General features: G+C 39.8%; 1 protein-coding gene and 1 long non-coding RNA gene across 2 annotated transcripts; one reads left to right on the forward strand and one right to left on the reverse strand.

Annotated features, from left to right (window-relative positions):
* Positions 1–103: 103 nt before the first annotated feature.
* On the forward strand, positions 104–4,462 carry LOC118360771 (DAZ-associated protein 2-like). Its single transcript, XM_035740181.2, has 4 exons — positions 104–270; positions 1,154–1,272; positions 1,401–1,643; positions 1,905–4,462. The coding sequence occupies exons 1-4, from the start codon at positions 258–260 to the stop codon at positions 2,031–2,033; spliced, it is 504 nt and encodes a 167-aa protein (XP_035596074.1). The 5' UTR covers positions 104–257; the 3' UTR covers positions 2,034–4,462.
* Positions 4,463–4,763: 301 nt separating this feature from the next.
* On the reverse strand, positions 4,764–14,936 carry LOC118360772 (uncharacterized). The gene is made up of 4 exons (XR_004820915.2): positions 14,711–14,936; positions 6,779–6,824; positions 6,378–6,434; positions 4,764–6,092 (listed from the first exon to the last, which is right to left on the reverse strand). It is a non-coding gene; the product is annotated as an uncharacterized LOC118360772 (long non-coding RNA).
* Positions 14,937–15,141: the final 205 nt, after the last annotated feature.

Genomic DNA, 15,141 nt, shown 5'->3' on the forward strand with positions numbered 1-15,141 from the left:
TTCACCCAAAGCAAACACCTCCAAACTGGGTAATCCGGGACAGATAATCGAATCCCCCCCTCCCATTGAAGGGAGCCCACATTACGTAGCTAACTGCATCCACATCACAACAATCAGAAAAAAACAAGGAAGTGAACGGTCACGTAACTCTGAACTGTTATCTCCGTTTTTAGTATTAAAACGGTCCTGATAGAAAAATACATACAACTTCAGAATCATCGTCTTCGACTCAGAAAACCACACACCAATTCAGGACAATGAACAACAAAGGTAATTTAGCTAACGTCCAAAATCATTGTTGAATAAGCTAGCTAACAGCGGCTAACGTTCGTTAGCTGCAAGCTAGACTGCGCGGTCTACCTGGCCGTCGTCGTTTTCATTATGAATTCGATAAATACCTACAGTTGTTTAAATGGTTAGAGTCGACCGGTAAGTAGCCAGCTAGCTTATATCTGTTGCCAAATACGTAACGTTAGCTAGCTAGCGTTTGTTACAGGCTATTTAGCGCGTAGCCGCGTACACTGACCTCAACCATGAATACAACACTATTCAGCTAACGAGTTAACAGTAGGACCTGTCATAGTCACTCATGTAAATTGATTAACTGTATTGTTCAGACTATATTAACGTGGCTAACTAGCCAACTGTTATCATTATATTGACGAAGGAAGTATTTCTCTGTTTTGTTAGCCAGTCATGGGTACATTTCTTTTGTTAGAACGGTCTGTTGTAGATTAACCTAATGTAGCAGGCGTAAAAAGACGCCTGAGCGGAGTTCCCACATCCGTTTCAGTGGAAACGGAAGTTTGGTTGAAAATACTGTTGTTCCCATTAGACAACACAGCCACAAAGTCAAAATTGCCCATCGTACGATTTCATTGAATTATTTTATTTTTTAAGGTTAGGTGTATGGGTTAGGTTCTGATTTTAAAGATAACTTGTAGAAATTAACGGTGTTTATGACTGTGGCTGTGTTAACTAGTGACGCCCATATTGTATCCCTGAACTGGAAAAATCTGTTTTATTCCGACCCCACGAAGAGTGGTCGTAGATTAACAATCTGGCATTCAATAATGTTTTGCAATTGTGTGACGTTTGAGTAAAACAAAGTGTTGGTAGTGATAATAGCATAATATTATTTTGTGTATCACAGGTTCCTATCCCCAGCAAGCTGTGTACCCACAGCAGAGCAGTGCACCCATCTACCCCCCTGCTATGCAAGTGTCTCCTCAGGCACCCCCTTACACAGACGCACCACCTGCATACTCTGAGGTAACCATTTTTACTTGGAATAAATGTGTTATCTACTTTTGTGAAGATTATTCACAATCATATCAATACAAACACACTGACAGACTGTCTAACACTCCCCCTTTCATCCTCTTTCCATTACTCCAAAGATTTATCAGCCCAGGTATGTGCACCCATCTCAGGCTGGCCAGCTACAGCAAATGGCCCAGTACCCTGGCACTCAGATGTACATGCAACTGCCCCAGTCCATGGCTGTTGGACCAATGGGCCACAACGTCCCCATGGCATACTACCCCATGGGAGCCATGTATCCCCCTGGCTCCACTGTGCTAGTGGAGGGAGGATATGATTCTGGTGCTCGATTTGGTCAAAGCAACAGTGCTTCCATCCCTGTGAGTATCCGCAAAACACCATGCCTATATCAGGGGTGTCAAGCTCAATTCCTGGTGGGTGGCGTGTTTGCTGGTTTTTGTTGTTTCCTTTCAGTTTGTGTCTACTTAAGACTTAGACAACCACGTGAGGGGAAAGTCATCGATAACCATAATAAGTACAAGGGAGGAGCCAACTATATTGCCTTTGTTGTCGATTAACAGATATTGGTAAAGTTACTCATGCATGTGACTTTCTTTCTCCCTCACCTAAACACATCACAGCCCCCACCTCCTGGCCACATGCCTAATGCAGCTCAGCTGGCCGCCATGCAGGGTGCCAACGTCATGATGACACAGCGCAAGAACAACTTCTTCATGGGTGGTTCCAATGGTGGGTACACCATCTGGTAACAGCCAGCATTTGCCACAACTACTCCCCATAATCCTCTCCCTCATTCAAAATGATGACTCCCTCTCCTGTCCCATCCGCCAACCCCTTTCGGGCTGCTTGGCCATGCCACAATACTGATATCACTTAACGGAATGTAATACTTTAGAGCCCCGATAAAAGGTACAGTACTCCACTTTCGATCCAGAGTCAGTCTCAATTACTTATTCATAATTTGGGCTTCTGAACCGGTTCCCTGACCTTACAGGGATAGTGCTGCTGTCTTCAGTCAAAACACATTTCATATGTTACTGGCTAGATTTTCTTTTTGAGTGAATGACATCGATCTAAACTCTTAACTGTCACCATTTTTGTACTTTATTATTTCAGTTTTTCATGTTTATTTGGACTCTGCCTCATGTCTTCCTCACAAAGAGTGCTAATGATCCAAGCAGTGCATCACATATACTTTAGTTTTTTTCTTTTTGCTGTTGCATGGCATGTTGAAAATGCCCAGTAGGCCTATCTAAAAAATCTGTTTCTCTGGCCACCGGATTGTACTATAATAGAATACTGGTATGTTAAACAAGAACCAAAACAAACAAGAATGGATTACAAAATTATATCCAGACTATTACATGCCATTGTGGTTTACTGTACCTTCTTGGGCAACTGTAGATGAACCTAATCGGGTGCCAAACAGCACCGTGACTTAAATAAAAGCGAATTAACTTAAAATACTTAAGAACGAAATTCAGTGTGATTTTCCAAATTGAGATGTGGATCACCGAAAGGGTTGGTTGGCTTTACATTTTTGCAGTTATATATATTTTTCCCCCTAAGTCGGATACCCAGAGTTGAACATCATTCCAGTGTTTTGTTAAGTAAAATAATGGCACCCACAACCTGTTCTTAAAACACAAAGTACTGTCATGTATGGTAGAATAACCTACTAAGATCAGCAGGTTTTAAGGGCTGCAGTGTTATGAAGCCTTTGCGGGTTAAATTAAAATATAACTAGTTTGTTTATTTTCTGTCTCATCTTCAAGTGATTTGTTTGAATCAATTACTAGTTACTTACTTTGTAAGTATAACCACGGAGATGGTTGTACCAAAGATATGGTCTAGATTGCACTACAAAATGTTTGATTGACTTAATTATAATAATTCAAATATGGCACATTTTAAAAGGAAACATATCAAACAGTGATGATGGGTTTGAAGGTACTTAAGACCTTCGATCTGGCATTTGTTGCTGTATTTTGTAAGGGGGTGATTAAATGTTTGATGTAATTGTGACTAGGTGGTTCTGCATGCCTTTTTGCACTTTTGCTCTGTACAACTTTGAATTTTGTGAAGATGTATCATTGCTAATTTTTATAGAAATGCCAACAATTTAATTTATGTACACTTCTGGAAATGATAGATTTTGCTACTTGTTTTTAGTTCAAATGCTAATAACCTGCAAATACAGCGCTAGGCAAAGGCTACTCTTTCCTGTACAACTTATTGAAGGAATTTCATTGAAGTGTCTTTTCACTCAGGGTGAAATTCCTAAATGTTTTAGGACTGCAGCAAATCACTTGCATATGGTTCCCCTTACCCGACTTGTTAATTGTAGTGTTAAGCCACACCATTATTTATGAATACGCATTGTCAGTCAAGCTTACAACTGTTTCTTTTCCAATACACTTATGTGCGCTGCTTATTAAACTACCGTATAACCTTTTTAGGTCATATCTAACACTAGGTTTGATCCAGTTTGTGAAAACACCTAGATTCAAGAATTTGACATTTTGGTTTAAACATTAACATTCAGTGCAATTTCTTTATTTGTCCGTATGTAATGCAACTCGTGTCTTGTATGTTATGATCTAAATTCATGTGTCACTGGGTATCCGACTTAATAGTCTAGATTTGATAGTTGTGGCCCTCCATTAAAACATGTAGTCCTCACTGAAATGTGAATTCCAGGTTACTTTGGTCAGTTGATCAGCTGTCTGGAAACCTGCTAGCCTAGCATGCAACCTGTTTGCACATTGTATCATCAGACTGCATCTGCTCTTGGTTACACTGATCATATGACTAGCTACCATTCCAAACATGGTTGTCATGTCACTCATTTTGCACAGCTGTAAATGTGTATCCCATTCCCAAACACAATGATGCATCATAGGGTTTAAAAAAGGGGACACAGCTTTCAAAATGTGAACAAAAAAGGCTCATACAATTTTGTTTAGTTTCTTTCTGTCCCAGAACTGACTCATGTTTATAACGCAGCTTAGACCTAGCAATATGATGTACCGTAATGCTTACCAGTAGATGCCATGCCAACCACAGCCAGTGTGGAGTAAAAGTTTCTGTTGAAGGATTTATGGACATTTATAGTTCAGGGATTCTCTTTAACATTTTTATAATATGGATATGTATTAAAGTGATTTGATGGACTACAGTACTTTCTTTTAAGATTACTAAGTGTCACTTTGGTTTGAGACATGCGTCTGGAAGAAAACTGTGGTGCAGTTAACTTTTTATACTAAACAACATTCAAGGTGACAAATTTAGAATAAAGGATATTTTGGAAATTTGAAATGCTACCTGTTCCGAGTGCTTTTCCATCATATATAAAATCAGATTTGTGTCATGCATTAGGACGCAAGCAGCCCTGTATAAATCGTAAGAGGTGAAGAAATGTTTCGTGCATAAACACCTATGGCTTATAGCTAGCTGGATTAAGGACATTGAACACTGAGTGATTAAAAACTAACAAGCTTTATTGCCATGTCAGACCTGCAGTCTCAAATTGAGGTCTTTCAGGCCACTTACTGCCTTTGGCAGATACTTCAGTAAGACCATACAAACAAGATGGTGTATTTGGTAATAGTAACAGATACAAAACAACATTTCCCGTTAAGCTGCCCAGTTTTGAACTGGTAAATTATGTATAATGGCATGAGAAAAAAAAAAAAATCAGTGCCTTCTACTGATCAAGAAATACAATTTCCCATTTAGCCCCCAGGAAAATATATACAGTGGGGAGAACAAGTATTTGATAACCTGCATATTCGACAGTGTTTCCTACTTACAAAGCATGTAGAGGTCTGTAATTTCTATCATAGGTACACTTCAACTGAGAGATGGAATCTAAAACAAAAATCCAGAAAATCACATTGTATGATTTTAAAGTAATTAATTAGCATTTTATTGCATGACGTAAGTATTTGATCACCTACCAACCAGTAAGAATTCTGGCTCTCACAGACCTGTTAGTTTTTCTTTAAGAAGCCCTCCTGTTCTCCACTCATTACCTGTATTAACTGCACCTGTTTGAACTCGTTACCTGTATAAAATACACCTGTCCACACAATCAAACAGGCTCCAACCTCACAGTTGAAGTGTACCTATGATAGAAATTACAGACCTCTACATGCTTTGTAAGTAGGAAACACTGCTGATTTTGCAGGTTATCAAATACTTGTTCTCCCCACTGTATATATATATATATATATATATATTTTACCAATACAATCAGAAAATGAAAGCCCTTCAGAGTTGACACATGGGGAGCAGATTGATAACAATTATATGACGCCATCTTAGACATTCCCCCACAAGAATCTCATGAAGTCCTCCATCCACCAGTGTTAAAACAGTTCTCTTACTTTACACACAACTGTTAAATTGTAAAACCATCAGTGTGCACACACTGTTACTAATTAATCTCATCGCTTGCCCAGCTTATGTGCTTATACGTGATAGTGTGTTCTCTTGGGTAAAATCTATGTAGGTCTTCAATTCTGCAGACATATGGTAGATGTCCATCAAAGATTGTCATTTCCTGTCAGTTTGGCAGAGAACATTTTGTTAAACACCCACCCACAGTTCTCACATTCCTCCTCGTCATCAAGTTCAAATGAAGTACTCCTTCTTTTCATCAGTTACGATGTCACCGTGGGCCAGATCACAGTCCTCCCCCGGGGCAGGTTCTCCTGTGGTTCTGTAGGCACCCTTGTTGTGGCACAAGTACCGGTACAGAAGGAAACCCAGGCCAGCTAGCGTCAGTAGAACAAGTACGATGACAACTACAGAGAGAGAATAGAAGAGAGAGAAATGCTATAAGAATAGGGACAGAAGTTCAGCTAAGGATAGATGCATACGCTTTAAAGGTAGACTCAGGGATATGACGTAGATGCAGAACGTAAACCGCACATGCGCATATACTAAGAGTGAAGTCTTGCATCTCTATCTCAATATCTGGGGTGCTACTTGTGGCAACATTTTGTGGAGTCTACTTTTAAAACATAGGGTTTTGCACATTTTTGTTTTTATCATACTGAAGTGAAAAGTTAAAATAAAATCAGGCCTACTTCCAATGACAGAGGAGTCCGTATGACTGGGAAGCGATGTAGGTCTCATCTCTGTTGCTGAAGACATAAAACAATCTGTTTCATACTGTAGGCTGTGACAGTATAAACATGAGAAACTGCATCATTTTCTCAATGCAGGGTAATCTGCTTACAAAACGGCTAAACTCAGGTCCAGTCCATGTTTAATCTATTTGACATAACGCAGTGCCTTAAATCAGAAGTAAAGACAGAGCCGTCATGAAAAAGGGTTGTGTGTCATCAACTCTATAGAGGAAAATATGGTTACAGTATTTCATTGACACACGGACCTCAAAATTCAAATAAATATATTTTGTCTTCTTTGAAATAAGTGCCATATAAAATGGCATTTCTCTAACACAAAAAAAGGACGTCCCACTTACCTGTCATGGGAATAGAAGTCATGGTGATTGATGTCAGATTCACAAGCTATGGAACAAATGAAAAGTACAGTACGTAGTACAGTCATTGTTTACACAACACACAAACTCAGACATAAAAGGCACTGTATTCCTAACCAACACAATACTAAATTCTGTAGATACATATATCACATTATCTGGCGTACAGCCAAAGATGTTTGGTGTGCATTACTGGGCTTTGCAGGAAAGCCCTACACAAACCACCAGATTTTTCAACTAATCTTCAAACTCTAGTCGGTGAAAAAAAGTATCTTAGAAATATCAGTTTCCAGTTGCAGGTGGTTCTACAAAAACCATAGAAAATTCAGAAAGCTATTAAATCCATGTTTTGTATTGAGTGAGATATGCCTCTTGCATGTGTGTAGATCTTTGTTTTGGTTGCACTGTGTGACGAACTGCCATCTAATGCTACACCTGGCAAAGCTGCTGGGAAATGCTAGATGTGCGGCAGCTAAGATGGGAGGGTACAAAACATGGATTTTATATTTTTTGCAAAACGATCTGCAACTTGAAACTGACATTTCTAAGATAAATTCTTTCACTGAATCGAGAACGATGAAAGTACAGCCAAGTTTAGTTGAAAAATCTATGGTGGCAGTTAGTGTGTAAGAAGTTTATTAGTGGCTTTATTCAATATTAAAAATAAATGGGCAAAATATAAATCTATGCGTTTCTGATTCCTTTTCCTAAATGGGTATGCATTTATGACAAAATTTGAAGCATTATCGTTTTCATGATTGAGTATGCATAATGCCTGCTGATTAGAAAAAGAAATAGCAAAGTGTTTCATATTTAATTTCCACAGTACTATCCAGTACAACACTGACACGTTTAAAAATGAAATGTAAAAGCTTAAATTACCAATAATTTCTCATGTAATTTACTTGTGACTGCATGAGTTATGACAAAATTCAAATGATCAATAAAATTCTATAAATCAATCACTGCTCAAATTTGCTATTTAGTTTCCTCATTGCTCCTTCGCGTTTTCGATGTGTGTTAGACCTGTCAAACACGGTGGGGGTTGCTTTGGTAATGTGAGGCGGAAGTGGTTGCCTGGGCTGGGCTTGCTAGCTATGCTCAGACAGAAATACTCTTTAATTTCTTCATGTATTTCTGGGTCAGAGAGGAAGAGGCAAAGCTGTACTATATACTGAATAACTCCGTATATATATATACACACACACACACAATGTACAAAACATTAGGAACACCTCTTTCCATGCCAGGTGAATCTAGGTGAAAGCTATCATCCCTTATCGATGTCACCTGTTACAAATCCACTTCCATCAGTGTAGATGAAGGGGAGGAGACAGGTTGAAGAAGGATTTTTAAGACTTGAGACATGGATTGTGTATGTGTGCCATTCAGAGGATGAATGGGCAAGACAAAATATTTAAGTGCCTTTGAACGGGGTATGGTAGTAGGTGCCAGGCCCACCAGTTTGAACGTGTCAAGAACTGCAACACTGCCAGGTTTTTCCCACACTCAGTTTCCCTTGTGTATCAAGAATGGTCCACCACCCAAAAGATATCCAGCCAACTTGACAACTGTGGAAGCATTGTAGTCACCATGGGCCAGCATCCCTGTAGTACACGTTCGACACCTTGTCCTCCATGCCCTAACGATTTGAGGCTGTTCTGAGGGCAAAAGGGGGTGCAACTCATTAGGAAGGTATTCCAAATAGTTTGTACACTCAGTGTAGTTAATCTTTGCTATGCTGGCCAGGACAGCGAGTGAGCAAGAAATGAGGAGACAGCTCAGGCATGTTGCTTGCTGCAAGCAATATGATGGCTAGTATATGTAGTTACCACAGGTGGCACCTTAAATTGGGGACAGGCTTGTGGTAATGGCTGGAGCAGCAAAAGTGGAATGGTATCAAATAAATAAAACACATGATTTGACGCCATCCCACTTGCGCCGTTCCAGACATGAGCCATCCTCCCCTCAGGAGCCTCCACTGTTAGCTACTAGCTAGGTTAGATATGCTAGTTAGCTGGCCATGGTGAGGCAAGTCAACACATTTAAGAGATGAACAGAGACAACCTACTATAAATGATTCTGGTCTAAACAAATAAAATACATATATTTGACAGTGACAGAGAGCGAGGGAGAACGGCCCCTTTGGCCATTAACATTAGTCTGAGTTAGTCCTTGGTGGGACAGTATTTACAAAAACTACGGTTGTCATGTCATGGCACCAAAAACTACGGTTGTCATGTCATGGCACCAAAAACTACGGTTGTCATGTCATGGCACCAACAAATCAAATTTTATTTGTCACATGCGCCCAATACAACCTTACATAGAAATGTTTACTTACAAGCTCTTAACCAACAATGCAGTTAAGAAAAAGACATACAAAATAAGAAATAAAGTAACAAATAATTAAAGAGCGGCAGTAAAACAGTCAATGATTGGGGGCACCGGTTAGTTGAGATAATATATATATACACATGAGGGTAGAGTTATTAAAGTAACTTATGCATCGATAATAACAGTAACAGCAGCATAAAAGGGGGTGAGCAATGCAAGTAGTCTGGGTAGCCATTTGATTAGATGTTCAGTAGTTATGGCTTGGGGGTAGAAGCATCTTGGACCTAGACTTGGCACTCCGGTACCGCTTGCCGTGCGGTAGCATAGAGAACAGTCTACGACTAGTGGTACATCCCCTGGACAAGATGCTAGTCTTTCGAATGGCCCTATCTATCTATCTATCTAGCCAAGCAGAGACTCATCAGGTCCCATTTCTACAGTCTTTAGTATGACTAGGCCAGGGATAGAGCTGTCCAACCTTTAAATCTCAGCGAGGACACTAACCACAAGGGCACTGAGTTGGTTATGCAAGTCATACTGTAAGTAAAACTATATTGCATATTGATTTGTTCCATGTCGACTGGAAAATGAGGCATGCAAAATTAACCATCACAAATTGTTTTATTAAGGATATACACCGTACTGTACCATTGGTGACCTGTGATGGAGACATGGTCCTACAAGTAACAGTTATTCTTAGAATCACTGGTGTTCAACAAAAAAGTTACTACTGTAGGTTTCCTACATATGATTGGCAGAACCTCATTGAAGAGCAAGGACATGTCACTAGTGGTAACAAAGTGGCACTGTAATTTTAACTGAACACTTCAAGAGCAGTTCAGTGACAACATAAGTCTGCCCTCTTCCTCATCAGTAAAGTTAGAAATATTGGTATCATTGGGGATGATATTCCTTCTTAGTTTCTATCAGACATGGAGACAGGTCATCTGCCAGAACTGCCTGTGAAACGAGTGCAAATTATGCTAAAAGATTAGAATAGATGAAAATCTAAAACACAGATCAATGTACAACTCATGCATGATAAGTACACTAGTCACAATTCACATATCCTACAGTTTTTTTTATAGTACAACAACTGTATGCTCCAGTTTAGTGCATGTCATAACCAATCATTCACTCAATTTACAGTTCAATTAGGTATTATAGCACAGGTGGCGATGGGCATCTTTCAAACATTTTGGTGCCCCTCCAGCCCTTGCTTTCTAACCCATCTGATGGTGGGCAGCAGCATCGAAGACAGGAGGGGCAGCGTCTGCTGGAGGACCTGCTGGGGTGTCCCGTACACAGCAATGACATCAGTTTCCTTAGGGTTTGAACACAAAATATATTAGTTGAAAAGGCACACTGTCATGTCTGGGGCAAATGAGCTAATATAGAAAGGGATTTATTTTAAAATCAGACAACAGGAACTCCTAAGAATCATTGATTCCAGTCCATATCAGATCTGCCCACTTATAATCTCTGGTACTGTCCCATGTGGGCTATAATAATGAAATACTGCAACGTCGACATTATTTACTGGCATTCAAACAAAAGCTTTACTTGCAATAAACAAAATGACAAACTCAGTGAGGATCATAAGACTACAATATTAATATAATCTGTATTGCTCTTAAATTGAGGGAGTTTAATTAAGCTGGACCGGGATGCGCCGGGCATTGGCCCGTGACGTGAATGGGCAAAAGTGGTGAGGGAGGAGCGCCCTGCTCAAATCGAAAAGTAATCTGCACCACCAGGTCCTATTGTCAACAAGACAGCATGGTTCATCATTCAGAGACATACGTTTTCCATCAAAGTACATGTTAAAATTTTCAAACTAAGTTTACTTGTGAAAGCAGATAAATATCACATTAGTTTTAACCAAGAGAAAACACTTTGCATGTGAACAGGGCTTGTAAGTAAGCATTTCACAGTAAGGTCTACACTTGTATTTGACGCATGTGACAAACATTTGATTTTCAATGTTCTTGACATACTACACTTTTGTTTGAGCAGACTTCGCAGTGAGCTTTGAACGGCGATCCCGGCTCACACCCGAGAGGCAGACTGTTTTCAAAACAATGACTTTTCATCCGGTGCAATTTGCACCAACACGGCCAGCTTAATCAAATCCCCTCATTGTAATATCGCTGTAGCCCTCAATGCACCTTCCTCTGAAATGACAAGACAAAAAAAGCCACTTACCTAAAAGTGTTCCACGATGTCTTGTTGTGAAGGTAGCTATAGCTCGCTAGACTAGCTATCTAACACAAGCCAATAACGTTAGCCAGTAGTGCATCATAGCCAGCTAGCTACACTACAGGAACAAAAGTCAAACATGTTATTCAAAAATTATGAGCATTAGAGGTCGACCGATTATGATTTTTCAACGCCGATACCAATTATTGGAGGACCAAAAAAGTCGATACCGAGATCACACACACACACACATTTGTAAAATGAAAATTACAACAATACAGAATGAACACTTATTTTATCTTTATTTATGTATTATATTATCCATTTAGTCTCAAATAAATAATTCAACATGTTCAATTTGGTTTAAATAATGCAAAAACAGTGTTTGAGAAGAAAGTAAACGTGCAATATGTGCAATGTAAAAAAGCCATGCCTACCACCGTGCAGTCAGACTGCTCTATCAAATCATAGACTTTATTATATTATAATTAACACAGCAATAAGAGCCGTAGGTCATTAATATGGTCAAATACGGAAACTATCATTTAAAAAATAAAACGTTTGCTCTTTCAGTGAAATACGGAACCGTTACGTATCTTATCTAACAGGTGGCAACCCTAAGTCTAAATATTGCTGTTACATTGCACAACCTTCAATGTTATGTCATAATTATGTACAATTCTGGCAAACTAATTACGGTCTTTGTTAGGAAGAAATGGTCTTCACACAGTTCGCAACGAGCCAGGTAGCCCAAACTGCTGCATATACCCCGACTCTGCTTGCACAGAACACAAGAGAAGTGACAATTTCCCTAGTTAATATTGCTTACTAACATGCATTTCTTTTAACTAAATACACAGGTTTAAAAAAACACTTGTGTATTGATTTTAAGAAAGGCATTGATGTTTATGGTTAGGTACATTGGTGCAATGACAGTGCTTTTTTCACGAATGCGCTTGTCAAATCACCACCCGTTTGGCGAAGTAGGCTGTGATTCGATGATAAAATAACAGGCACTGCAGGACAGGATAGTTAAACTAGTAATATCAACCATGTGTAGTTAACTAGTGATTATGTTAAGATTCATTGTTTTTTTATAAAAGTTTATTGCTAGCTAGCAACTTACCTTGGCTCCTTGCTGCAGTCGCATAACAGGTGGTCAGCCTGCCACGCAGTCTCCTCGTGGATTGCAATGTAATTGGCATCCAAAAATGCAGACTACCGATTGTTATGAAAACTTGAAATCGGCCCTAATTAAAAAATAAAAATAAAAATCGGCCATGCCGATTAATTGGTCGACCTCTAATGAACATTAATATGGAGTTGGTCCCCCTTTGCTGCTATAACAGTCTCCACTCTTCTGGAAAGGCTTTGCACTAGATGTTGGAATATTGCTGTCGGGACTTCCATTCAGCCACAAGAGCATTAGCGAGGTCGGGCACTGATGTTGGGTGATTAGGCCTGGCTCACAGTTGGAGTTCCAATTCATCCCAAAGGTGATTGATGGGGTTGAGGTCAGGGCTCTGTGCAGGCCAGTCAAGTTCTTCCACACAGATTTCAACAAACCATTTCTGTATAGATCTCACTTTGTGCACAGGGGCATTGTCATGCTGAAACAGGAAAGGGCCATCCCTAAACTGTTGCCACAAAGATGGAAGCACAGAATTGTCTAGAATGTCATTGTATTCTGTAGCATTAAGATTCCCCTTCACTGGAACTGATGGGCTGTTTTTCATGGTTCAGGCTAGGCCCCAGACCATTATTCCTCCTCCACCAAACTTTACAGTTGGCACTCTGCAGTCGGGCACAGGTAGCGTTCTCCTGTCATACGCCAAACCCAGATTCGTCTGTCTGACTGCCAGATGAAGCGTGATTCATCACTCCAGGGAACACGTTTACACTGCTCCAGAGTCCAATGGCGGCGAGCTTTACACCACTCCAGCTTGGCATTGCGCGTGGTGATTTCAGGCTTATGTGTGGCTGCTTGGCCATGGAAACGCATTTATGGATGCTGCCAAGGAACAGGTATTGTGCTGACGTTGCTTCCATAAGCAGTTTGAAACTCAGTAGTAAGTGTTACAACTGAGGACAGATTATTTTTATGCGGTATGCGCTTCAGCGGTACCGTTCTGTGAGCTTGTGTGGCCTACCACTTCATGGCTGCGCCGAGATGTTTCCACTTCACAATAACAGCACTTACAGTTGACCGGGGCAGCTCTGGCAGGGCAGAAATTTGACTAACTGACTTGTTGGAAAGGTGTCATCCTATAACGGTGCCATGTTGAAAGTCACTGAGCTATTCAGTAAGGCCACTGCACTGTACTACTTAATGTTTGTCTATGGAGATTGCACGGCGGTGTGCTCAATTTTATACACCTGCTCGTAACGGGTGTGGCTGAAATTGCAGAATCCACTCATTTGAAGGTGTCCACAAGGTAAGTTGCTCGCAAGGTTAGATACATGTCACGTGACATGCATCTAACCTACCGGTAGCTAGCTACATATTATAGCCAATTAGCTAGCTACTAGTCCCCACTTGCAAACACCCTGTTCTTCTGTGGGGTTTCACACTGATTGTTGTTGCCGGGATAGCGTAAAAACACACCACAATCGATACAGCTACAACCGAACATGACCATCGCCAGTAAGCACAACTCCACCCAGTGTTTGACTGACAATCAACACAAGTCGAAAAAAACAATCATGCAAATGAGGAAACGAAATAGCGAAATTAAGCATTATGATTGATTTATCGAATTTGATTGATCATTTAAATTATGACAATCTTAAACCAGAGTATGGAAAAGCATTGTCAATTGAAAGAAAATAATGTATTTGTCACAATTCATGCTATCACAACAAGAAAATGAAATGGCAAACATGAGAAATGTATAATTTAAATTATGTTATTGGATGTGCCAGTGTTGTACTGGATAGTATCATGGAAATGAATCATCAAACACTGCTAATTATTTTCAAATTGGCAGTTCTTTTTTTGCAATTCCATTTTTTTAAAACAAATACATACCCATTTAAGGAAAAGGAATTGCATACATGATATAACATTTATAGTTACCATTTGCATTTCCAATTGAGTTTTAGTAGCTAAATGCTCCCATATGTATGGGGCTTTCCTGTAACGCCCAGTAATGGACTAACCAGTTTCCCTTGTATCTATGCTAAAACGTCTCTAGGGTCAATTGACTTAGTTACCGCCCTATCCGGGTAATAAAAAGCAGTAAAAACTAGAATATTCGCATCATTTCCACATATCAAGCAGTGATGTATTAAAATCAGTGTGTCGCCTGGCATAGCCTGTTTACTGGCTACATCACACGTTGCCATTGTTCATCACACAGTTGTCTACGCACATTTTACCTGAGGAAGTAGTTTAGCTAGCTGGATCTGCTGAGAGAAATATTTGCTTGCTGGTCACCTTCAGGCACACGACTTTTGTCCTTACAAAAATAACAACAGGTACAAAAATACAGTCGATAAAGCAAACTACCAACAACGAACAAAAACAGACGTGTATCCTCACAGCTCAAACTTTCCTTGTAATCCCTTGCGCGTTCGTGAGAATCATGTGTGCTCGCCCCCGTGAAATTGCAAACCAGGTTCCCATCGCGATTTCTTTTCTGACGCCATACGGTATAAAAACGAATTAACGAGAGCTTGTGTAATTGTAATGTGATATTGTACCCCCTATCTCGATTGTCCATTGTTTGTAATCTATGTATGCTTGTGTTCCCTCATGTGCTTTATGTATTGATTTGTTGTTAATAAAAAAAAATGTTATAAAAAGGAGA

The sequence above is a fragment of the Oncorhynchus keta genome, chromosome 28 (genome assembly GCF_023373465.1).
Source record: "Oncorhynchus keta strain PuntledgeMale-10-30-2019 chromosome 28, Oket_V2, whole genome shotgun sequence".
Lineage (NCBI taxonomy): Eukaryota > Metazoa > Chordata > Actinopteri > Salmoniformes > Salmonidae > Oncorhynchus > Oncorhynchus keta.